Source organism: Plasmodium knowlesi (assembly GCF_000006355.2).
Source record: "Plasmodium knowlesi strain H genome assembly, chromosome: 13".
Lineage (NCBI taxonomy): Eukaryota > Apicomplexa > Aconoidasida > Haemosporida > Plasmodiidae > Plasmodium > Plasmodium knowlesi.
Window position 1 is genome coordinate 886,400 of NC_011914.2, and position 25,522 is coordinate 911,921.

The 25,522-nt window shown below is 41.3% G+C and overlaps 1 protein-coding gene across 1 annotated transcript; it reads right to left on the bottom strand.

The window, feature by feature from the left end:
* Positions 1 to 375: 375 nt before the first annotated feature.
* PKNH_1320300 (HECT-like E3 ubiquitin ligase, putative) lies at positions 376 to 25,317 on the bottom strand (the record flags this gene model as incomplete). The annotated part of the gene is made up of 1 exon (XM_002258024.1): positions 376 to 25,317. The coding sequence occupies one exon, from the start codon at positions 25,315 to 25,317 to the stop codon at positions 376 to 378; it is 24,942 nt and encodes an 8,313-aa protein (XP_002258060.1).
* Between the last annotated feature and the right edge of the window lie 205 nt (positions 25,318 to 25,522).

A 25,522-nucleotide genomic window follows, 5' to 3' on the forward strand; every position in this document is an offset into this window, starting at 1 on the left:
TTCCATGGGGGTAGTGGTGATACTGACAAGTACTAAATGGTATGCACAACCAAATGCATTTTTTTCTTTTGTGAATATTTGAAATAATTTAATTTTGAGTTAATTTGAACAATTTACAAAAAAGTGTTCCCGTATGGGGGTATAAAATTACTACGTTAAAAATATGCATTAAAAATGGGAAGAAAAAAAAAAAAAAAAAAAAAAGAAAGATAAATGGTGAACGAAAGCTCCACAATACGAAGCCCCAATTAGAGAAGTAGTCTACATAAGAGAGTCCATTTTGAGTGGGTTGGCCCTTGAAATAGAGGTGAAGAACACTAACTGTTTTTTCCTCATAAACGCTTTCTTATCCGCTTGCCAAAAAAAGCAGACGCATTATATAAATCCAAAGCCCTCTTTTCCCTCCATGATGGCCCTGATTAACTTGCTTCTTAACAACTCCTTGGAAGAATACTCAGGTAGGTCGAGTTGGTTAAAACAAGTATGAGCAGTGGGGAGGCGATCTTCTCCGTAGGCCCTGTAAATAATCATTTTCTGTGCACCTCTCATTCCCATTAGATTTTTAAAACCACCTAGGGGTACTCTACTAGTTCCAGTAACAAACTGTAAGAATGATGCCTTTTTATTTTCATCAAATTCTTGGAGTACATCCCATAACCAAATAATTTGAATGGAGTTAGGTGAATAATTATGGTATTCAACATTTTCTTTTAGGTCGTTTAGGTCTATGGTGGGAATGCCACTAATGAGTAATTCTAATTCTTTGTCATCGAAAATGGAGATCAGCTTGGGTTGAATTAGTTCCTTGAAGCCATCCATAAAAGCTTCTAACTGTTCCTTTATACTATTCGTTACTTTCATCTCACATAGAAGCTCAATGTACTTGTTTTTATTTTCATCAGTCACTGGTATATTTCTACCATTAGGGATGAGGTCGATAATTTTCGTTTTTCCAAACTCATCAATTTCGGTGCTAAAATTGATCTCCAAATTTAAATCTTCCAATTTGTATTCCGCAATTTTTATCAGACTGTTGTAAAATTCTGGGTCTACCGATTCTGCATCCGCTGGAAGAATTTTCCTTCCAAGCATGTGCTTGTAAAAGGATCTGCAAAAATAGGCATCTATCACTTGCCCATCATAAATAGCCTTTGCGATAAATTTACCCACAAATTTGAAGAAGTGTAAGTGGTCCGGGTTAATGTATGATAGAGGGTTGGGATGGTTAAATTCGCTCTTCTTTCCTTCCCGGCAGAATAAAGCATAATTCGGGTTGAATATTTCTTTGGCTAGTATGGAATACCATTCCCGGGTTAATCCCCCTGCATCTACTCCTTCTTCATTTTTGAAAGTAACTACTAATTTTCCTTTTAAGTCGTTACCAGATTTATTCCTCAGTTGATAATACGAATCGGTGAACACCTTCTCTCTTCTTATGTTCAAACGGATTGGTTCGCTTCTGACGCCTGATTTCAGGTGCTTCAATTTCTTCCTCAAATAATGCCTCTTGTTTTCGAAGTTGATGCAGGACGAAGTTAGTTTTATGAGGGACTTAAAGTTGTGGTGCAGAAGTATCGGGGTCTGCTTAATGAGGCTGTTAATTACTCTCCTATTTATGTACACAAACTTAATGAGCTTCTTATGTCGGACGTTGATATTTCCTTCATTGTCCTCCAGCTTAATCTGTATGTATTCATCATCATCGTTATCGTCGCAATCGTACCGAATATCTCCATGATCATTGATGTCATCGCCAAACACACGCATCATTATTTCCTCCTCAGCATCCTCCCCATTGTATTCATCCATATAGTGTCCGACTTTTTCACCCTGGTGTTGAGCCTCCCCAAATGGGTAGTCATCATTTTGCGAATTGCTAACTTTGCCTTTTTCGCCCGTGAGCAAATCATTGGACTTGGCTTCCTTCTTCTCCTTCTCCTCAACGTCATTTCCAAGATATCCCATCATTTCTTCCCTTTTGTTTATGCCACCTTTTCCTTGTTGCACGTTTGCATCATCGTTATTATGTATCTGATTAAATAGGGTTGCATTGCTGTCGGCTTCCGATCCTGGCTTATGTGTCATATTAATTTGGTCCTTTTTGTGTTGTTCGTTCTGCCCTTCCTTTTGCAACTCCCCGTCTGACGAATCACTTAGTTCCTTCATCCTTTTCATTTTGTTGGAATGGTTGCTACTTACCCCGTTGCTAGTGTTGCGCATTTTCAATTTGAGTTCCTCCCCCGTGGAATGACTCTCCGACCGTTTCTCCTTCTTATGATATATGCTAATGTAAAAGGGGCTATCATCATATGCTAACTTCTCATTAATTTTTATACTTTCGATATTTAAATTCGCAACTTTTTTTTCCAAATCTTTAAATTTTTTCAACTTATATTGTGATACCAGGATGACTTCCTCTATGAAGAGGTAGGCTTCCATCAGTGGTAGGAGGTAGTTTAAAATGGTTGGGGGTGGATCATCCTCATTTTCTTTTTTTTTATCTTCCACTGGGTTGCTATTCGCGTTGTTATCCTCGTTTTCGTTGGGTCTTTCCTCTGCAATACGGTCAACATTTTCTGCTCCACTAGGTGGTACGGATGCTTCATGTTCCTGTGGAATTTCTGCAGTCACCGAATTGGGATTCGCCTTTTCTGAAGTTTCGCTGGAGGAGGAATCCAAGTCGAAAAAAGATTTGTTTATCTCTCCTCCGGGTGTTGCTTCCCCTTGCTTGTTCTCACCATGTGTATGGGGTAGTAATAGCATACTTTCATTATCTTTCTCCTTTTTTCCTTCCTCTGATGGAAACTGCATATTGCTTCTATTGTTGTGTGTAAATTTGTAATTTCTATCTATGAGCGCATTATTGATTACTTGCATGGCTTTGTTGAATTCTTCCCACAGGGCGTCAATATTAATGGAGAGAAAGAAATCTGCACAAATATCAAACTTGGTTTCTTCGTCTGCGTTATTTTTTTCCGTCGAATGATTTATCACATGATCATCAGTATGACTGCCCCCCCCCGTATTACCACCTGTGACGGATTCACCGAGACCAACTTCACTCACTGCTGCGGGTTCCCCATTGTTCACGCCCAAGTTCGAAGCAACAGGCGTACCACCAGTATTGACATCTACTACATCCTTAGAAGAGGGGTTGTTGGTGCTAGTTTCCTGGACGTTGGAATTCTTGTTTCCTTCACTTTTGTTAATTAAATTATCAATAAAAGAAGGAGCATTAAATAAAATGGTAATGACACGATAAAATGCAATTAGCTTCTGTTCTAAACTATCCGAATGATCAACTGCGTAAACATCAAATGTTTTGTTGTGTATGGAGTGAACAATCTTCTTCAAATCATATATAATCCTCTTGATCAAAACATGGGTATGATATTTCAATGATTGAATGGTCCATTTTTTTAACTTGTAATGCGAAAAGAACATAACTATAATTTGAGTTAATGAAGAAATGTCTTGCTTGTGCACTTGTTCCAGGTTATTATTATTAGTAGGTGTATTCGTATTGTTATTATTACTGTTGATCCATAGAAAATTTGTTTTGTAGTTACAGATTAGTTTGCTCAAATTACTCAGAGCATCTACTGATATGACATCTAGTAGGTAAAATGGCTTCTTCGTAAAATCCTTTCTACTATCATCTGCTTCATTTTTTTTTATATTTCTAATGTTCATTAGTAGCTCTCTATTAATTCTGGATGATGAGTGGTTAAACTCTTTCATGTTACTACTGTGTTGCCTTTGCTTTTTTCCTTTATTCGAGGTGTTCCTCCTATTGTCGTTATTGCTTCTTCCACTTTGGCTATTGCTCGTGTTGTTTAAGGCGGCCGCTTCGTTGTTGCTTGCGTCGTTGTTCGTTGCGTCGTTGTTCGTTGCATCGTTATTTGCATCGTTATTTGCATCGTTATTTGTATCGTTATTTGTATCGTTATTTGTATCGTTATTTGCATCGTTGCTTGCACCATTGTTGATCGTGTTGACGTTCTTCTTAGCCCCCACGTCATCACCATTGTTAGCATTTTCGACATCCAAAAGTTCATCCAAATTTTCCTTGTATACCCACTTGGTGAAGTTGCTATACGTGTGCCACTTCTTCCCGCAGTTAATTAGAAGATTGAAAATAACCGACAAAAGATGGCTCATCAGTTTTTTGGACGTTAAATATATGAACGAATTCAGCAGTTTGAATAGGATATTAATTGGGTACTCATTTTTTGACTTATCCACTTGTTTGGAATGTTCTATTTTTGTGCTCGGTCCCTGCGTGTTGGAACTGTTTTTCTGGTCCATCTTGGGTCTCTTCCTCTTCAATTCGTACTGCAGAATGGCCGCCTCGTCGTCGTTAATCTTGTTGGCGTTTCCTTGCGCGGGTTCTTCCTTTTTGGATGCAAAAGTATGCGCCATTTCTGCAGGCACTTGGGAGATGATTTCCCCCTTCCTCGATTCACTACTTCCACCCTTCTTCGGGCCCACAACCTTATTCTCGATAATATCCTTGGGCACGAAAAAAGCGGGGTGTACAAGCAGCATGGAGAAGAATGAAGTAATATGTGGGATGGTAATAAGTAACGACTGCACTTGTTCTAATACCCTCTCCGCCGATACGTAGGCAGTTGTGAAATAGCTATCTGAAAAAAGCCCATAATTCTTCTTGTTAACATTGTGGTAAAGCATTTTCGGGGGAAAATTAATAGCCTGACGCATAGCTACCACACGGGGGGAACCATTCTTCCCATGCAAGTCAACAGAAGCAGACCATAAAATGCTCATAAATAATTGCAACGCACACATTTTAGTCTTCTGATAGGAACAGGTTAAATTGCAAAAGAGGGTAAACATAATCTTTTTGTTAATTTCTTTTTTTAAAAATAGTAATCTGCAAATATCAATCAGGGCCTGAGAGGATACGGGTTGTTCCAAACAAACATAGAGGGCGCTACTTTTAGAGCTGTCTGAATCTGCTTTGTTCTTCGTTGGAAATAAATTTTTTAAATACTTACTTAACGTTACATCATCTTCCTTATCTGCAAACTTATCGTCATTAAGGAGATTGAAATTGGGATCCGCATTATTCAATCGGTTTTCCTGACCAAAGAACAGCCTCGTTTCGTTCATACTGTTGTTTCCACTACCATTTGTGTTGTTATTTCCGCTGCGATGACTTGCACTGAGATGACCGTTTCCTCCGGCGTTGGCACTATTGCTTGCGTTGTTCCTTCCGTGGCCGCTACTTTCGCCATTGTTATTGCCACTGCTGCCTTCCTCATTATTGTTTTCACCACCTCTATTCGTGGGAATGAGCGAAAAGCTGGCGCTAATGCCTGCACCGTCAGATAGTGGCAGGTTCGAAATTGCCCCGTTGAATGATCGGCCACCAAGGAAGTGATCCAAGAAACGAGAAACGGTCAGACTGTCATAATTTTCATGCCCCGTATTAATCATAATTATTGGATTGTTATTCTCGTTGTATGTAATCCTGATAAAGTTGTTCCTCTGTGTCCCTGAGGTAATCGAATTTCTTAGGGATGTATTCAAACGCCTTCTATTGTTGGCATTCGCTCTACTAAGCACATTAAACAAGGTCATGTTGTTTTGTCCATGTCTGTTGCTTCCACTGCTAATTACTGGAACATTGTTACTGTTGTTGCCGCTTCTATTATTGCTGCTACTGCTACTACTGTTGGTGATATCTGTGATGTTGGCGTTGTTTATGTTCGACACAGCGTTTCTCAAAACAGTGTTCGTTATTCGTTCCTGAATGTCATTTCTGATTGCGTTTAATCTGGTGGGCGACACATTGGAGGTATCTGTTTGCCCATTCGCGCTCGATGCACCACTGCCGGTAATGTTGTTGCTACTGTGATTGACGCTGTCACTGACGCCAACTGCATTGGCTTCGTTTGCACCAATTTGGTTCTCATTCATTGCGTTCGCATTAACTCCGTTTGCGTTGGCCCCACTTGCGTTGCCTCCGCTGTTGTTCACATTTCCTGCACTGCTTCCTCCAATGTTAGCACCCCTATCTGCGTTGTCCCCATCGGTGACAGCGTTGGCGATGGCGTTCTGCCTAGATCGATTATTACCATTTAGCAAATTCGAACGACTATTCAGCACCACGAATCTTAAATTTCTTGCCTCTTCTATCATTTCCTCGGTGAGCGTTCTTATGAATCTTAAGCTCGCGGAGGATAACACGTCCCTCCTCAGCTCCGGCGTCAAGGAATCTATAAACGCAATGTTCGTTTCGTCTTGCGTTTCATTTCGCTGGTTCCTGTTACCTATTATTCTCTTCTTGATTTCTGCGCGAACGCTTGAAGGCAGCGCCTCCAGGTAGCTCTTCTTTATGCTGTTGTAGATAAGCAGATTTTTCTCGCCTTCGCTTATCGCGGGGTTTTCCGCGTGCGCTGCTATTTCCACGTTGGTTGTATTTTCCATCATAGTAGCAGTTTCCCCGCTTGGGGCTCCCACCACTGGGAGACCACTCCCTTCAACTGTGCCTTCATCATTATTTGACACTTCCTGTACGGTTTCACCCACCGGATTGATTAATGCACCATTGTCGTTGTTACTCGCGGCGTTCCCTTCAACATGTGCAGTTATAATCGCGCTTGTATTAGGATCAATGCTGCTGTCATTTGGGTGATCATTTCTTTGGTCAGTCTGTGCGACGGCCGCTTCGTTATGAATGTTCGGTTGTTCGCCGCCTGGGTGTGTCATGCTAAATTCCTGAAATTTCAGATACTTCTTGTACAGATCTATGGTAATTTTTTTATCATTTTGAGCATTCTGTTGTGCCAGTTCGTGTACACTCGCTAGGGTGATATTTTTCAAATGCTGTAAGATAATTTCGTCGATCAAATTGCTTGGGAGTTCAACGAGGAAGGATCTATCAACGTTTAGGAGTTGGAAAAACTGGCCTTCGTTTATGCCCAGGGCGCAGCAAATAATGAGAAGCGATTCTATTTTCAACACGTTATCGAAAATATCTTCGTAGTTAATATTTTTGTAGTCCTCATCGTCGAGTACACTTTGATCAGTGTTGTCATTCTGCTCGTCTCCTTGGTTTGAGTTAATTACGTTGTTCTGATCTGCACCCATTATATCACTGTTGAGAACATCGGGGATGGAATTGCCATCATACAAGACGCCCTCAAAGGGTGGGTCGACCGTTCCCGTTGGCGCAATTTGGTCTTGGACATTCTGACTGGGCGTGAAATCTTCCTCGGGGGAAGAAGTGTTGTTATCGTGTTGTTTATCTTCCCCTTGGATGTGGTTCTCCACATGGTTCTCCGCATGGTTCTCTGCGTGGTTCTCTGCGTGGTTCTCTGCGTGGATTTCCGCTTGGTTTTCCACCTCTTCTGTTGTGCCCTTCCTTTCTTCTCCCGCTTGCGCCATCTTCTCCTCCTCCTTCGAAGGCAATTCCCCTTTTTGAAGGCCACTTTTTTTACCTTGCTCTTGTTTACTAGCCTTGCCCTTCTGCGCTTCCTTTTTGCTGCCTAGTTCTTTCTTCTCTTCTACCTTCCTGCGCATGCTTTGAATTATTTTTTTTTTTTCTTCTAATAAATTTTCGATGGGTAAATTTATATGAACCTTCGGAATAGCCTTGCACAATCTGTTGTACATCATGTTGCAGATGCTGCTTTTCAATTTCCTATCATTATCGAGCACGGTGTCCATAAGGCTAAACTTTTCTTCCTTCGCTCCATCGTTGTTTTGCTTGATAGCATTACCGCTTTCGATTTTATTCGCTAGGGTGTTGTTCGTCTCGGTAGGCACGTCGGGGTCATCTTCCGGGGAAGGGCTTCCACCTTGGTTGTTACTTTCACCTCGGTTGTTACTTTCACCTCGGTTGTTACTTTCACCTCGGTTGTTACTTTCACCTCGGTTGTTACTTTCACCTCGGTTGTTACTTCCATCTTGGTTATTCGCTCTGTTCGGGGCGTCGTTACTGCTCTGCTCGCTAAACACTTCCCCCACACGGGTTTCCCTATTCTCTGCGTTTACTGCATTTGCACTGCTCACCCCATCCGCTGAGCACTCGCCCCTCCTACCCAAGTCATTCAGAATGGGATTGGAATTTCTCGTGTAGTTTATATTATTATCACTGATGTTGTAGTTCCTAATAATGTTAAACAAATTTCGAAGGTTGTGGTTCGTTTGGTTCATATTTCTGTTTGCTGCGTTATTGGATCTTATACTTGGGCAATTGTTAAACATCGGGGGCGAATAGAAGTTGTTAGCTCTGTCCAGATTTAGGTGGTAGTATGTACAACCACTTTCGTGCAACATGTTACCATGATCATATGCATTGTTCTCATTTGGGATGATGCCGCTTATGTTGAAGTCTTCATTAATTCCCATGGGGATATTAATGCTGTTATTTCTTACACCATCGGGGATGTGCACAGAGGTCGTCAACATAGTATTCAAGCGTTCGTTTCTTCTTCTATTTAGGGTTAACAAATTGGAGCACAAATTATCCATTAGGGCAAATATGTTACTGCTCGTTGGTGTGTAGTTAATGGGCCCGTAATTCTCCATACCCCTGCTTAGCATCGTCCCCTGTTCCCGATCGCTTAGCTCCATCGGGGCGATATCCACGGGGGGCAATGCCATTGGCGTTGTGTCGCTTGCGGGTAATCCATTTACGGGTAATCCATTTGCGGGTAATCCATTTGTGGGTAATCCATTTGTGGGTAATCCATTTGTGGGTAATCCATTTGTGGGTAATCCACTTGGTGGTGCAACCACGCCGTTCGCATGAGCATTGTCATTTTGATCAGCGGTAGGTTCACTGGGCAACCCACTCGCGCTACTCTTCACCGTGGCGGTATGAATGGTCTCTGTTTCGTTCAAATATAAAATGCTGTTATTTTCCCCCAGTAGGGTATTCACATCTCTATTATTGTTGTTGTAAAAATGGTAGTACAAATCTATCAAGTTAATTTCATTATCGTTTACACTCGTTATGTTTGTGGTTCCTTCCGCGGAAGAGGTTTGCACTCTATCAGGGGCACCGGGCAATTCATTCTTTTTTCCGTTTTCTGTTGTAGGAGCATTCGCATCTGTGGGTGATGAGCACTTTTTGTTTTCTTCCTGCTTAACAATAGCAGCCCTTGTACTTATAGCATGGGATTTATTATTTGCTCCTTCTGCACTTCCTACACCATCCTGTTCGTTAATCGAATGAATGTTGTTCATTTCGCTCTTAATTGCATTCCCGTTTTCAACAGCGTTTACGCTGTTATGGATCACTTGGTTCATATGCGCAGGGAAAAGTGCTTCCCTCGGGGCATCACTAACTGGATCTAGGATGTCAGTTTTCAAAGATACGTTAAGTAATGAATTGAGATTATCATTTTGTACATTATTAAAAGGATCATTTTGCTCTTCCCTATTATTTATACCCACATGAATTCCGTTATTCTTGTGTTCATTTTTCACTTGGTTGCAAATACCTTTGTTCTGTGTCGACATTCCAGAATTAGAGGTCATCAGGTTTGGATAATTCACCGTGCTCTGTACGTTGGCCATATTAGTAGCGCTGGAAACGTTTACTCCAGAGGAATCCTTCTTTACTTCGGATGGGGAATCCATATTCAGATTGTTCAAACTGCTTGTTATCCCATCTGTGGAACAGGGAACTGCGTCATCATGGATTTCTTCGCCCTGCGCAATTTTGTTATCTCCCTTGTGAACTCCATCTGGGTAGCCACTCTTATCTTCACCATCATTAGCATTCTGGGAAGAGATTCCAAAGTTGTTATCACCGCCCTGTTGCGCACTTCCAACGATGTTAACAGTACTATTAACAGCTCGGTGATTATTTTCTCCCTCGTCCATGTAGTCATCGTTGTACTCATCTATGTCGTCATTAATATTATATACACCATCCTCTTCCATGAGGATATCTAAAATTTCGTGTTGATTTTCATTACATGTGAGAAGGGAATTGTTGACATTTATTTCTGTGTCGATTAAATCTGCGTTGTTACTCGCTGCTCTACCGTTATCATCCGTTTGACTAATTCGGAAGGCGCCGTTATTTTCGCTGATTTCTTCTTCCTCGCCATCTTCGTCAATTTCTTCCTCTTCGTCTCCCTCATCATCGTCATCATCCTCGTCGTCATCCTCATCGGAGTCATCATCTTCTTCATCATCATCATCGTCCTCATCGTCGTCATCCTCATCATCGTCGTCATCATCATCCTCATCATCCTCCTCATCATATTCCTCCGTTTCATCGATTTCTCTGATTCTATGAACCCCCTGCGCTTCATCCATATCATTACTACTGTCTGAACCCAACTCCAGATTCGAGACGATGTTATTGTTGTTATCCCCCATGTGTGAGATGTTCTCTTCATTTTCGTCAACCTCGTGAGGGAGTAACAAATTGTTGGAGTGGTCGTAAGGGTTGTCTTCATCAAGGACATTTCTATCTTGCACCAGGTAGGCGTGTACGTGTAGGCCTCTATTGGTATCATGTTCGTTTCCGTTTTCCCCTCCTTCATCCTCTTCTTCTTCCTCCTCTTCCTCCATGTCGATTTCGTCGTATTCTTCTTCATCCTCCTCATCTTCTTCGTCGTCGTCCTCCTCCTCATCATCATCGTCGCCATCTTCATCCTCCATGTCGTCATCCTCATCGACAGAGTCATCATCATTATCATCGTCGTCACTGTCCACATCGTCGTTTTCTTCTTCCTCTTCCTCCACCTCCTCATCGGTGTAATTTCCTTCCGTTCCATCTACTCCATCATTAAGAGAATTTTCATTGTTTTCATCGGTATCCATCTGTGCGCTGTTCAACGTATTGTTATTGCTACTGTCGTTGTTGCGCAATTCTTCGTTTCTTCTTCTTCTGCTCCTTTGTGGTCTATCTTCCCCCTCGTCAGCCTCTTCACCTCCTTCGCTAACATCATCTGCATCGTCCGGCTCCACCACCTCATCATCTTCCTCCTCTCCATGCGCCTCTGCTTCTGCTTCGTCTCCTCCTTCCTCTTCACCATCATCATCCGCCTCATTATCTACCTCGTCTTCCCCTTCATCATCTTCTTCATCATTATCGTCGGCGTCGTCACTGTTGTCATCATCATTGTCGTCGTCCTCCATGTCAACGTAATCATCGTCCATCTCCTCCTCATACTCATACCTAAGGTCATCCTCATCATTACTTTCGTCATTGTCAAAAATGAAGTGTTCCTCGTAAGAAACATCGGAATCAACTGAGTAGGGGATGTCGGAGTCAGCCGAGTTGTTGTTACTTGAATCCGATCTAAATCGTACATAAGATGGGTTTAAAAAAGTTACAGATGACATATTTTTTCTTCTCTTATTTCTCTTGATTTTTTTGATTTTCTTGTTCTTCCTTTCATTTAGTTTGTTCAATTTTAGCATGTACAGTTTATTGTTCTTTGTTCTGATGGGATGACCCAAAATGGGCGCAGATGTCAGGACGGACAAACAACGAATGATAGATGTGGCTGTGTTGGCGAAGTCTTCTTTCGTATAGTCCAGCTTGTTCAGCAAGTTGCACAGAGCCATGCGGAAGTGGGCCAGCTGCTCCCTGCTATATGTGAATATTTTATTACCGTCGTCCTTCTTGTCGTCATCGCGCTCGTCCCCTCCGCCACCGTTGGGGTTGCCACCGTTGTGATTACCACCGTTGTGATTGCCACCGCTGTGATTACCACCGCTGTGATTACCACCGTTGTGATTACCACCGCTGTGATTACCACCGTTGTGATTGCCACCGCTGTGATTGCCACCGTTGTGATTACCACCGCTGTGATTACCACCGTTGTGATTACCACTTCCGCCATACGTGCCGTTTGCTCCGCTCCTGCCCAGACTGTCGTCACAGTCGTCGCTGTCGTTGCGATTGGGATCGCCTGCATTGTTCCTGGACTCCTGCTCCTCCTCACCCTTCGCTGCAAACTCCAACACTTCGGAAATGTACTTGCCGCTCTCGAGCAGGTTCTTCTCATCCAACATATTGCTGTTCTCTATCTTGATATTCTGTTCTTCGTTGATAAGTTTGTACAGCAAGGCACTTACAGTGTAGGAGAACACATCGATGAGGGTGGCGAACACGTTCTTGTTCCAATTGGTCGGCGCTTTTGCAGAGGAGTGTTGTTCCTTCCGCTTCTGAAAAATATTATATACCTTCAGGAGGTGCATTATTTCTTGCACCACTTTTTTATGTACATCATAACTGGACGAGTGAATATCAAAAATCAGCTGAACAAAATTCATAATGTGTTTAACATAATTCAGATTTTTGAATTCGTTGCTGTTTATTACGGACTGATAATGGTAATCCGTGCACTTGGATTTTTCCTCCAACTTTTTTGGAGAGTAGGTTGTGTGGATACTCGGATGGCTCAAGCATATAAATTGGGGTAATATTCGTTTGAACATAAATATCAACAGGGGGGTAAATACCACGTTGTTCTGATAATTCGCGCTGAGCAGATTACCTGCAAGCATCTCCATCTCCTTACCCATGTACTTCTCTTTCCCCTTCTCCCTGTTGCCGCTGCCTGTTGCTTGACACGCCCCCATTTCCAGTAGAAACGGGAATAAACAACTCCTAAAAGTCAACTTGGATAAATCGAAGAGTGCATAATACTGAATATAATTCTGTAAATAAAATTCAGACATTTCTCGATATGTATAAGAACTATTGGAGGTGAAATCGGGTTTCGCGATTTTGGGCATTACATTTGTGCCTTCCATTGTCCCGTCGTTATCCATACAGGGGAGTGCTGTAGCCTGTTCGGGAAGTTCCTTTATGAGGGCGTTAAGATCATTGCTCCTACTACTGCTGTAATTACCTTTTGGAGGGATAATTACCCCACAGCTGTTGGAAAAACCATCCGCGCCATTGCATTGCACAGCGTCATTCTTCCAACCATGTACAAGTTCATCATAATCATTTAGAAAAAATGTCTTCATAATTTTGGAGTTAAAGGAATTTGGCACTTTAACTAAATAAACAATCAAATGTTTAAATGTTTTAAAAATTAAGTTCAGAATGAACAACATATTATCTGCAGTCAGTGCGAAGGGGTACATGACCTTGTAATCCAATTCTGTGTCAAAGTTGGCATCCGTTCCATAAATCTCCATTAGCCTCTTGTTAAACTGTACCCTTTCTTCCTTTTCGCTGAGCTTTACTAACCTGGTTTTGCTCTGTATGACAGTGAACAAGTTAAGGAGATCCAGCAAAACGGCCAGGATGTAAAAGTTGTAAAAATTGTTCTTGAGAAAATACTTCCTCAGGTACTTAGTGCTGTTGGCCGTTTCCGAGAGCATGTAAATGGATTTGATGTGCTCCGGTATGGGTAGAAGGTTTAGGTAGAACTTTCCTTCACCGCTTCCGTCCCCATTTAGGGCCACTCCTTGCTGCGCACTACTTTCCTTCACCGATTTGTTCTTCTTCTTGTTAAACTGGGTTGCGCCATTCACTACGCCGTTGCTCGTAGCACTTTGAAATGAATTTCTCCCCTCTTGGTCCTGGTCCTTCCCTGCATCTTTTCCCTTTTTAGCCTTATCTGTTTTCGTCCCTTTTACAATTTCTGCACCATTAAAAGGAAGGGTGTGCACATTTGCCCCGTTCCTCTTCTCCTTCATTTGTTCGCTTGTGAATCCTCCCGCGCTGTTCACACCAACCAAATTGCTAAAACCATTGAAAGAAAGCAAATCCACCGCATCGCTAACCTCATGTTGCACATCACTTGGTTCATCTTTCTTCACATATTTCAGGTTTGGAAAAAAGCATAAACAGCTCAGAATTTCCTCATACATCTGGGGGTTCTTAAAGATGAATGGATATAATGCCTCATTTAATTCACTTAATGATACACCTAATGCGTTGGAAAATTTCGGATCCTCTATAACTTTTAAGTCATCCTTCCTCATAAAGCACTTGACTGGGATCCCATGAGATAGGAAGTATGACTTGAGACTATATTCAATTCGGTTGGCAATAACGTAATTATCGGTGAAGCACTGGATAAGGATATTTATGAGGATAATGAGCATGTCCTTAAATTTGGCCTGTTTCGAAATGGTTAGGAGAATTCCTAATCCGCTTCTACTTATATTATTTAGAATCAATTCGTTCAGATCAAAATCAGGCTCGCATTTCTCTTCGAATGGGCCAAGGTTGTCGTTCTGTTCATTCTTTGTAATATTGGGGGAGTAGCACATTTCCTTACTACTTCCACCTTTAGGATGATCCATAACGCCTCCACCATTGACAACACCTCCACCATTGACAACACCTCCGCCATTGATAACACCTCCGCCATTGATGATCGTCTCCCTTTTGTGCAGGTCCCCTTGAGAAATCTCTCCTCCTCTGTTGGTAACTAATTCCTCGTTAGGAATTTCCCCTGTTGTGTTGCCTCTTCCGTTTGTATTTCCTCTATCAATCAGGTTCTTCCCCTGAAATTGCATCATCCAAATCTTCCTTTCCTCCAGTTCAAATGCCTTCCTGAAATTCTTATACACATTTGGCGGCGTATAGGAAATGAAGAAAATTACATTGCTGTATGTGGTAGTAAGGTATTCAATTATTTGTAAAATGCTCATACACAATTGTGCGTTGTAACCTTTGAAAAAATACAAAGTGTCGATGCATATCTTTATAATGTTGTGTTGTTTTTCCGATGACATAAAACGAATGTTCTCTGCAATCGCTTGCGAAGTTTGCAGGATTTGTGCAGTTGCTGTATTCATGTTGGTTGTCACATTACTGATAATATTTTTCTTCTCACTTTGGGAGATGGCCTTGTCGATTTTGGTCGTAGGTGCATTTTTGATCATAGTGGTGCCACACTTCTCGTCATTCGTTTTTTCCTCCTTGTGTTTTTTCATTACCTTCTTAGTCTTGTCGTTAAAATTATGTAATGAGTAGTTAATGATAATTTTGTACAGGCACATGAACAGGGGGGTGTAGAAGCATGGCGGCTTGGAGTACAGTGAGATATATTTATTTTCCTCATTTTCCTGTAGTGAATAATTGATTGCCGTTTTCTGATTAACCTCGGAAATATCAGTGTCCGCTAAGTTCCAGTACGGAATTAACATGTTGTACGTTTTGATGTTTTTATTTATGACCAATCCTTTGTTGTACATGTGGTTTATTATTTTTTGTTCCTTTTTGTTATCTTCACATTGCTTCTTCTGACTACTTTGCTCTTGGCAGTTATTCCCTGTGATTCTGCTCTGCGCTGACATTAGTATTGTCCTGTTGTTGCCTTGCTCTCCGTGGGTTGTTCCAGCGACGTTGGCAAAGTGAGCATCGCCACACGTTGGATGCACGTAGTCATTATTCTGTGCATCGCAAAGGTTATAAGCATACTTTTTGTGGCTACCATTTTGCGCACAGTCATTCGCATCTTCCTCGGGTGCGCCGTGAAAACTGTTTCCATGTTCACTTGAAAGGGGGGGGAGGTGGTCAGGCAAAAGGGCCTCCTGCTCACACGAGTCGACATTCGTTAATCCATTGTTCTGTTGGTCATTCATGTTTGCAGCATTTTTACTTGTTGTAATTATTTTGTTAAATTTTCTCTTCCTTTTATTCTTTTCTTGATTCCTTTTCCCCGAATCGTTATCATTTGCAGATGCTTCATAATGCCCATAGGGGATGAAACACCCACCCACATGGGCATTTGAAAGCATCTGTTCATCATTCGCGCCAGAAGCTGCTAAACACGCCTGGGACCTGCTCTCCGTTAAAAAGTAGTTAACATTCGCTTCAACGTTCTTCACATAAGCTGCATTAAATCTGTGTAAAAAGAAAATACAATAGTCCAGGATGTTCCTATCTATGTGCAAAATTAAGTTTCTTGCTATGGTATACTTATCGATAATGTTGCAAAGGGTGAAAAAAAGCATGTACAGACAAAAGTGGTAGGAGTATATTTCCATGTCTCTTTCGGATTCATATATAACATCTAGGTCTCCTTTAATATACTTGGTGCTGTAGATAGAATCTGTGGGATCATTTGTATCGTTAGCTACCTCAGCATCTGGGTTACTATGTTCCTTATTCTTTTTGCCGTTATTTATGACTGAATTTTTGTCATCCACGTTGTCGCTACCTGGGTAGAATACCGTGGTCGTGTTGTCATCGCTGTGGTTGCTAAGGTCGTAGTTATTGTTCATTTGGTAATCTGCAAGGAATCCACTCACTGGGTTTCCTACTCTACTACGGGTGTTCGTACTGCTCATCAGCATGTTCCGCATGCCGTTCAGTGGGTTACCTCCGGAGGAACCACCATTCGTCGGGATATTATGCGGGGCGTTTGTTGCTATTCCAACAGTGTCGTTCGTTCCTTGTCCCCCTTCGTTGCCCGCTTCGCGGCCATTTCCCATGGTAACGACGCCCTCCACGCCAGCTACATTTCCGCTGACTCCACTGCTAACAGCGTTGTTTACCGTGGTCGTGCTTCCTGCGGCACCACCACTTTGAGGCAGAATGGGGATCACTCCACCGTTGGCGCTTGTAAGCCCATTTCTGTTCTGCACGAATTTGTTTTTATTCGCATTTTTGTTATCCTTCTTTTCGGGTTTTATTCCACCGTCATCGGCATTTTTCAAATTTTTATTTTTCCTCTTATTAAAGTACATAAACAGGTGATGGCAATGGTAGAATGGTTCTATGGGGAAGGCTTCGTCATTTTTTAAGGTTTTAATTTTTTTCGAGATATTTTCAATAAAGTAGTACAGAATGATAATCTTCACATCTTGATGGTTGAATATACGACTCTTGTTGGTGTTTTTATCGTGAATGGTTTTTCTATAATGATCCAGGAGCAGTTTCACACTCTTCTTGTCAATATCGATGAGGAGGAAACTCAGGAAAAGATTCGTGTAACCCCCTTCATTAAATGGGATGGTTATCATTATATTTATGAGCATATTAAAAATGTACTTATAAATTATTTGCCTAAGGAGCAAATAATTTTCTTCATCCCAAAATTGCTTGATCTCATTTTTATCTTCATACATAAGGAAAAGATTTTTCTTCAGTAATTTTAAGTAGTACTGTAGATACAATATCATGTTTCTCTTGCTGTTTGGGTCCATAATGGTTTGGTAGTAGTACACCCTTCCATGCGTTGACTTTGCCTTGGCTTCTTTCAATATTTCAAACATGAAGGGGAATTTCTCCAACACGTACTTGTCATCTTTGTGGAACATATCCTCCTTGTCGTTTTCATTTTTGGGGCTATCATTTAAGATGAGAGGCGCTGGGGATGTGCTTGCATCTACGTGATGGCCACCCCCGCTAGCGTTGCTCCCATCGATGAGGTTTTGCTCTGCACCAACCTGCACTGCATCATTGACTTCCTCCTCGCTGACATTTTCGTTCACGCCCAATTGGATATCGACCCTTCGGTTACCTGAGGTGGAATTTTCATCACTGCTGTTGTAGTCAAAGTCGTAGTAAGGGGATCTCCTACTCACGTTCTTTCTCTCTCCAGGAAGTTTATCTTTCCCTATATTCAGGAAGAAATCTTTCTCCTTGGCCTTATCCAAATAATTCAACGTACAATCCAAATCCGTGGTGCCTGAATAATTCAGGCAATCATAAATAGTTTTTTCGTCAAAGCCCATTAAGGTCCATTCCTCCAAAATGTTCACATGAGGGTAATTAAATGCGTCCTTATCTTTCTCCTTATCCTTTTCCTTTCCACCAACGTTCTTTTTATCTTTGCTTTTTTCCTTCGCCCAGAAATCAATCATCTTAGGTTCTACTTCAATAGAGTGATGAATAAATTTTAAAATAATCCTTAACAGGGTGTATATAATATTGTTATTAAAGTTTATGTATATGTTGTTCTTCCCTAGGTTTGTAATTTTAACACTGGTACTGTTGATGTAGGTCAACCACATGAATATGTTTTCGGCTATTTCACACTTCATCGATCTTATCATGTTTACAATGTCCAAGTAATCTAGAGAGAATATGAAATTGTTGTTGTACATGAATGTGTGTTCTGCACTTTTCGGGGAGGTGTTTCTCCTGGTAGTATTATTTTCTTCCTTACTCTTTCCTTCGTCACAAGGAAAATCTCCACTACTTTTTTTACTCTCCCCTCCACCACTGGCTGGGTTGTTACTTTTGCTATGCTCAACAGTGTCATGTATTTTTTTCTCCTTCTTTTCGCTCGAATTGGGGAATGTGCCCTCGTGTACATTGGTCCCGTTTAATTCGTTTGGTTCTTCCAGCTGGGATGTTAATAAATTGGTCTCTCCACCTGCGCCGCTAATGCAACTTTGCGTAATCTCGGTGGTGAGCAAAGGGTTGCTCCTTTCGGTCGTTCCATTCGGAGGGGCCACATCACCACTGTGTGATTTCGTGGCTGTTTGCTCTGTAACTGTTTGCTCTGTGACTGTTTGCTCTGCGACTGTTTGCTCCGTTGCCGTTTCCCCTCCTCCGTTTTTGGGCGCTTTTTTCTCCGGGGAAAGGTACTCAAAATCGTTGTGCAGGCGCGTGAGGGGGTGCAGCATCTTTGAACAAAAGAGCATCAAGTTAAACTTGCCAATGTTGATGAGGCTGACGAAAAAGTCTAGGAAGGCGCTTATCCCTTTAACAACAATTTGGAGGTATATCTTTAGCATACTAATATCAGCACCAGAATAGTATTCCATAATCCTTACTACGTACCGAACGAAGTAGGTGTTTGTGCAGGTAAAATTCTTGCTGATGTGTATTGGAATATAAGTGACAAAATGCGCATTCACGTTCTGCTTGTTCTTCTTCTTCATCTCCTTCTTCTTTTTGTAATATAATGCTAGCAGAGATATGTACACGCTCATCACATAATTAAACATATTAAAAATGAAGTCGAATGTTCCAACTTTGTATAACAAATCTAGGAAATAGAAGTAGCTAATAAATTCTAGCTTGTTATCTGACAGTAGTTTATGCAGGATGTTAATGAGCTCTGCGATGTATTTCACTGTTTTCATCGGGCTGTAATGCTCTATGCTGATGTTCACTGGGGAGAGCTTCCTTCCCTTGGGTATATCCTTCACTCCTGTATTTTTTCCCGAGGTTTCATTATTGATAGTTTGGTTGTTCTGTTCATTCGTCTGGTAATTCATCTGGTGACTCGTCTGGTTTGCTTTATTCAGCTCCTTGCTGCTCTCCTCTGGAGAATTCAAAAAATTGAAGTTGCCATTGTGGTGAACCACGCGATAGGTCCCATCTGCCTGCCGAACGCTGGTGCAAATATACGATTTGTTATATTTGCTTAAATCGTAACTGGGGAGATTTCCCTGAGGGTCCTTCCCCTGGTATTCTTCACTGGAGCACCCTGCTCGGCACGGGGAGGCGGCCACATTTCCATTCAGCAGAGTGGAAAAAGCATCTCGTGTTGCACTTTCACTTGCATTTACACTTGTATTTCCATTTTGCTCCGATCCCTTGTCCGCTGGTCCAAGATGATCATTACGTTGAAGGTCCTTATTCGGCAGCACGTCGATTAGGGAAAAGTTAAAGTTGTATCGTTTGAAGAGAATTTCCTCCATGTAAAACGGCTCGGGATAATAATTTTCTATCTTCTCTACATGGTGACTGGTGAATGAGGTGTACGCATAGTCATACAGATTGAAGTTCTTCTGTTGTTCATCCCTCTTCGCTGCAAAATTGGCGTTACCACAGCAGGGTAAGTGCTCCTTGGAGGAATTTGCTTGAGCGATGTTCTCACATGGAAGATAACTCATCTTCGCTTCAACCTTGGGCCATTTCTTGGATCCGTTCTTGTAGGCACTGCGTGCGACTAACTCAGGGTTGACGCTACCACCGCTGCAGTTGCAACTGTAGAAACTGTTCGCACAACCATTCACCGTCACGCATGAAGGCGCTGTTCCTGACTGTGGCTGGTTCTGATTCGGCCCGCTCAAATAGCTGACCTTCTCCGCTGTTATGTGATCAGATAGCACTTTATACACGCTTTTCGTTGGGCCCCCCGCGAGGTAGGGGTTCTCTTGAATGGGCTTGCTCACCACGGGCACATTCATCATGCACTTGGTTAAACACCTAATGATGCACAGAATGTGCTTCTGCTGGATTACATTGTAAAAAATATAGTTCGGGGTTGGCTTCAATTTTAACTGTCTTGTATGACAAGCCAAATTAATCATGATGAAAAACTTCTTAATTACCACTAGGAGCGATCTGAGGCTTTCGCACAGGACGTATTTAGAGTCATATGCAAGGCGAGTATTCATGTGGATATTCTTATCCTCAATATAGTAGTCGTTGTATTCGCCGTTAGCAACGCCTACGTTATTATCGCCCATGCTGGTGTCTTTATTTCCTCCTTCATTTTTATTTTCCCCCGCAAGGTGACATTCCATACAACTGCCGCTGCGATATGTTGCGTACATGTTTGAAATACTTTGAGCATTTAATTGGTTCTTATCAACACCTAGGGTATCAGTCTCAAGAGCGTTGCCGCTGGAGAGGTGAGTCTCGTTAACCGTGTTGCAATGATTTGTTAGATTATTAGAAAGAAGGTGGGCTGATATGCCCGCTTCCTTATCATGTTGACTATGCGTTATGTTCGAATCGCTTTTCTTCTTATTACTCGTTTGCACCCGGACAATTGATTCCTCTGAACCTGAAAAATATTTTTGAAATTTCGTCTTCTCCTTCTTTTTAAAGGCTACAATATCTGATGGCATTTTCATACTTTTATGCACAAAGGTGTTAAATTCAATGAGCACCTGCGAAAAGGTATATTTGTAAATTGCCTTATAGACTCTGTCTTCATTATCTAACCCACTAAGATGATCCGTTCTTTTGTAATCATCTGCATTGTCGTGGTCACAAATGATATGTGTTTTCCCTTGATCCTGGTTCAATACGTACAAATTGTTATTAATGGAATAACAAAAGAGGGAGCGACTGGATCCGAACAAATTGTATAACAAATAATCCGACTTATTTTGGCTATTACGAAGTGTTCTTTTAATGTGTTCATGGATACACACCTTATCCTTCAGATGCAAAAACATGTTCTGGTTTTCGTCATTCGTCTGGTAAAAATACAATGTAAAGTAAAAGTCAAATACACTTTCTATTGTTATGAGGACATCTGAAAATATTTCCAAGATTTTTCTATTCGACAATTCTGATAGATCATACAGCTTCTCCTCGTTGCTGTAAAGCCCTTTGGCGTCTGTGTATGCCGAGATTAAAAAATACAAGATGTTGAAAAGTTGTGTAATATTGCAAAGGAGTAGCTGATTACGATCGATGAAAGGACCTGCGAAGTAATCTGTCCTCAGATACTTGCTTCCTCGCTGGAATGTTTTGTCCAGCGCTCCAAGAGGTCTAAGCGCTTCGTTGATTCCACTCGTTCCTCCCATTTCCCCTGCTAGAAGAGCGGATCGCTTAGCCACAACGACATTGTCACCCAAGTCAAAATAGAAAGAACCCGACAACAACAAACTTATGTATTGTACATAGGAAACGAAGTTGTTGTAGTTGTATAGAGGGTATAGGAACTGATTGTACACGTTCTTGAAGGAGGCATACAAATATATCTTCATCACAAACGTATAAATAGAATGATATTCGAAAATGTGAATGTAGTTTGGAGGTAAGCTTATCAAATTAGTGTAGGCCATTAAGAACTTGAGGCCGTTTAACTTTAAAAAGGATTTAATCCAGGAAGTCTTCATATAGGATAAGATACATCGACACAGGATGGATAACCTATCCAAGAAGAAATTATCCTTTCTATGCTTGTATCTATCTATATTAAGATCCTTCAACTGCACGTGGTGCAACTGCTTAACTGATGCCTCTACATATTTCTGCACGTAATCATAATCCAAACACCTCCAATAACCCAAGTTTAGCCCCTCCAGATATAACTTTTTCAATAACTTCACGTGAAAGGAAAGGAAATCTCTCATCACGAAACCGTAGTTCTCCAACTCGTTGATGATATTTCCTATCGAAACAGCTATGTCACCAAATCTATCGAAAAAGAAATAATCTATTTTTATCATATAGTGGAAAAGGTTATATATGGGGGAGTAATTCAACTTCCTCATGGCTGACTTTCCAATGCTGTGAATAAACATTAGGGAGAGGAGCGAGGGAACATAGATCAACACTGTTTCGTCCTTCAAATTATCCTCTACTATGCTATTTAGTAAGATGTTCAAAAGACCCTCCTTCAAGAGGGTAGATAAAATGGTCGGGTCTTCATATATGTGTTCATATATAAAGCCTAGTATGTAGCCGTACAGGCACAGGCCAAATTTGTGCGGGTACTTTAAGATGTACTTAATAATTTTCACGGAGATATAATTATTTGTAAATATGTCTAATAGCGTATCCGTTGGGGAGTAACCCTTCAACGCAAGGTTTAAAGCCTTTATAATCATCTTGATGATTTTCACTCGTTCTTCATATATGTGCAGCTTATACCAGAAGGTGAATCTGTTCAGGAGAGTCTCCTCCGTGGCGCTCCCATTTATGTCGTACGTTTGGAATAGCCTTATCAGCTTCTCATTGCGGCTAGAGAAGAGGCTCTTCTCATCCGAAAGAGAGGCAGGATGGGCAATCACCATTTCTGTGTTAACCTTCCCATTCGATTGCATTATCCCCTCCTCAATAGAGGGCGCTTCCCCTTCATCGCGGTGGCCTTCTTCCTGGCTCTCCACAAACGTGCGGTCATACCCGCGGTAGTCGAATGGCTCGAAATAAAATCTCAGAAAGTGCTCTCGATTCAGGTGGTAAAAACTGTCAGACATCATAAATATTTCGTACTGAAAACGAGACAGTAAGATTTTGTAAAGCTCCTCCTCATTCTTTGCAGTGAAATAAAAATTGGGCGTAAAATCTAAGAGGGTTTCCATAATTCTCAGTAACAAATGAACAATTGGTAGATTATTAGTGTAACTATCTTGCAAATATAAGGGGAAAAATTTTAGCGTATTTTGTTGGGCTATGGTAAGAATTGGGCACGGTTCCATAATGCACGTATGGTACAGGGTTAATAATTGCAGCATCATGGATACTTGCTTTTTCTTCTTTTTAAAATCCTTAAACTTTTTTTTTGTAATTTTTATAAATTCATTTTCTCCATTTTTCTTGCAATTTTTTATATTGCTTATGATTACGTCTTCACTGATGTAATTTTCGTATTGCGTTTCTTCTTTCAATCCGTTTGGATCTCTGGCTTGGTTGCTTAGCCTGTTATCCGTCGTTCCATCACGTATGAGGTCTATTTCATCCGCGTTGTTCATGAAGTCTAATAGATTCACGTTTTCTACGTTTGGTGGATCCCTCACGCTTGATGTATCTCTCATGTGCGTGGAATCCATCTCATTATTCGTATCACCTTCATTGCTCATGTAGTCAAGGATGTTATGATTTTGTACAGCATTTATGCTCCCACTGATGGGGGGATTGTTCACAAATGGAGATAAGGCTCCCATCACTCCTGCGGGGTCACCATAGTCAATGTTGGAAGGGTTGTCTTCTCCTCGAAATGCATCCGCATTGAATATTGAATTGTTGTTGGTACTGGTTAACTGGTTTGATCCTTGTGGAGCGGTTACACAAATTTCTCCCTCCCTTTGTGTGGCCTCCTGATGATCATTTGCGAAATAGCTTGCTGCGTCTTCATGTGAGGGAGTACCCCTTCCGGGGGGATGACTGTTCTGTTGCGTGGGAGGTTGATCCACACCTTCATTCGGTAGGAGCTCACTCAGGGAGCTGTAAATACTGGTCCGAGAAATAACATTACCGATTCGAGGAGTGCACGTAGTTCCAGCCTGCAGTGCAGGGGAAGACGTGTTTATGGTCTTATCCTCGTGCATTTTTTTTAAGTACAAATTGTTGATATCATTGATGCTGTACATTTCCACTGGGCTCTCGTTCATAATGTGCAGAGGACAGATATCTTTCTGCACTGTATAAGTCGATAGAAAATAATTCAGATAGTACTTAAAAACGCTGATAAATAAACCACTGTGTAATCGTAGACCCAAAATGTCTGAGACAACTTTGTAGTGAAGATGGGATTCTATCGCCGTGGTCAGCAGGTCAAAGATTATGTGTAGCGTGCTAAAGTCAACAAACTTGTGATATTTTAATAGGTACAAAATTTCCTGTAAAAATATAGTGTTGCTTGGAATAATCTGGGGATACAAAATGGAGTTAATCGACAAAGAACCTGATATTATTAAGTACCTCAAGTTGAATAATTTTTTTCTGTACTTTGGACATATTAATCCGATGTAGATTCTTAACTTGTGTCTGAGGTCGAAAGTTTTTTTTTCATCTAATTGGTACTTATTAATGATGGTGTCGTATGCCTGTTGCAAGGCGTCCTTAGCGTTGTTATACTTTACCTCCTTGGGGAAGACAGACGTGAAGGGAATCTCATGATCTTCCACGTTAATTGTAACATTGTCCAGGTTCAGATCATAATCTACTAAGTAGAGGAGGTATTTATTATCAATTTTGCTATAGACGTTCTGCATGTAACGCTTATCTGTGGAGTCATGCATGTAGTACAACACTAGGCCAGAAATGTAGTTGTTGTCGTTTATCCGTCCTATGTCGTTGTTTATATATGGGTGTAAAAAACTCGGTACAGGGATGTTAATTAGAGCTGACAGGATATTCACAATTTGATTTATTTTATTTTCATTTTTCTTCGTTTTTTTTATAAACAGGTAGTATATGTTTAATATTTCAGCCGACAGGATGGATATCTTCGGGTTGAAGCTCCACAAGAGAACGAGCAAATGGTCCAATGAGTTGTATTTCGATTTGCTTAGGCAGTTGTCCAAGATGTGGTACGTGAACCTAAGTATTTCCTCGATTAACAAATCGGGCGGGACGAACGATTCGTTGGATTGTTCCTTCACCTCCTCATGGCTTTTTTCGCTCGTCTTCTGACTGTTAGTTTGCCTGGACTTCTCCCTATTTTCTTCACCCTGGGAGGGCGCACTTCCAGACTGCGCCTTGGCCTCCACGACCCCACCACCCGTCGCGATGCAGGTCTCCTCCCGATTCAACTTATTATGGACAATGTACCTCTGTAGGATATCGTCGAACCGATTTAGAACAGGCGCCCAAGCTATCAAATCTGACTTCAACCACACCCACTCAACAAAGGGAAAAAGGTGATCAATCAGGCTCTTCTCGTCACATGTCGTTAAAATGTGAATGAAAAATTTCTCCTCCTCACTTATCTTATCCAGCATGAGTATATAATTATCATCCTTCGGTATCTGGATCTTCATTTTGTATTCATAATTGGCAGTATTTTTACGTTTTTTTTTTTTTTTTTTTTTTTTTTTTCTCTATTTTCAAGGGACCTACATATATTGCGGCATCACCGTATGCAGGTTTTGGAACAAGGCGGCCAGAAGTGTACCTTTAACTTGAGAATTGTACCTCTGCCTGCAAATGAGCTTCCACGTATGTACTCTTCAACAAGTGGGCTAA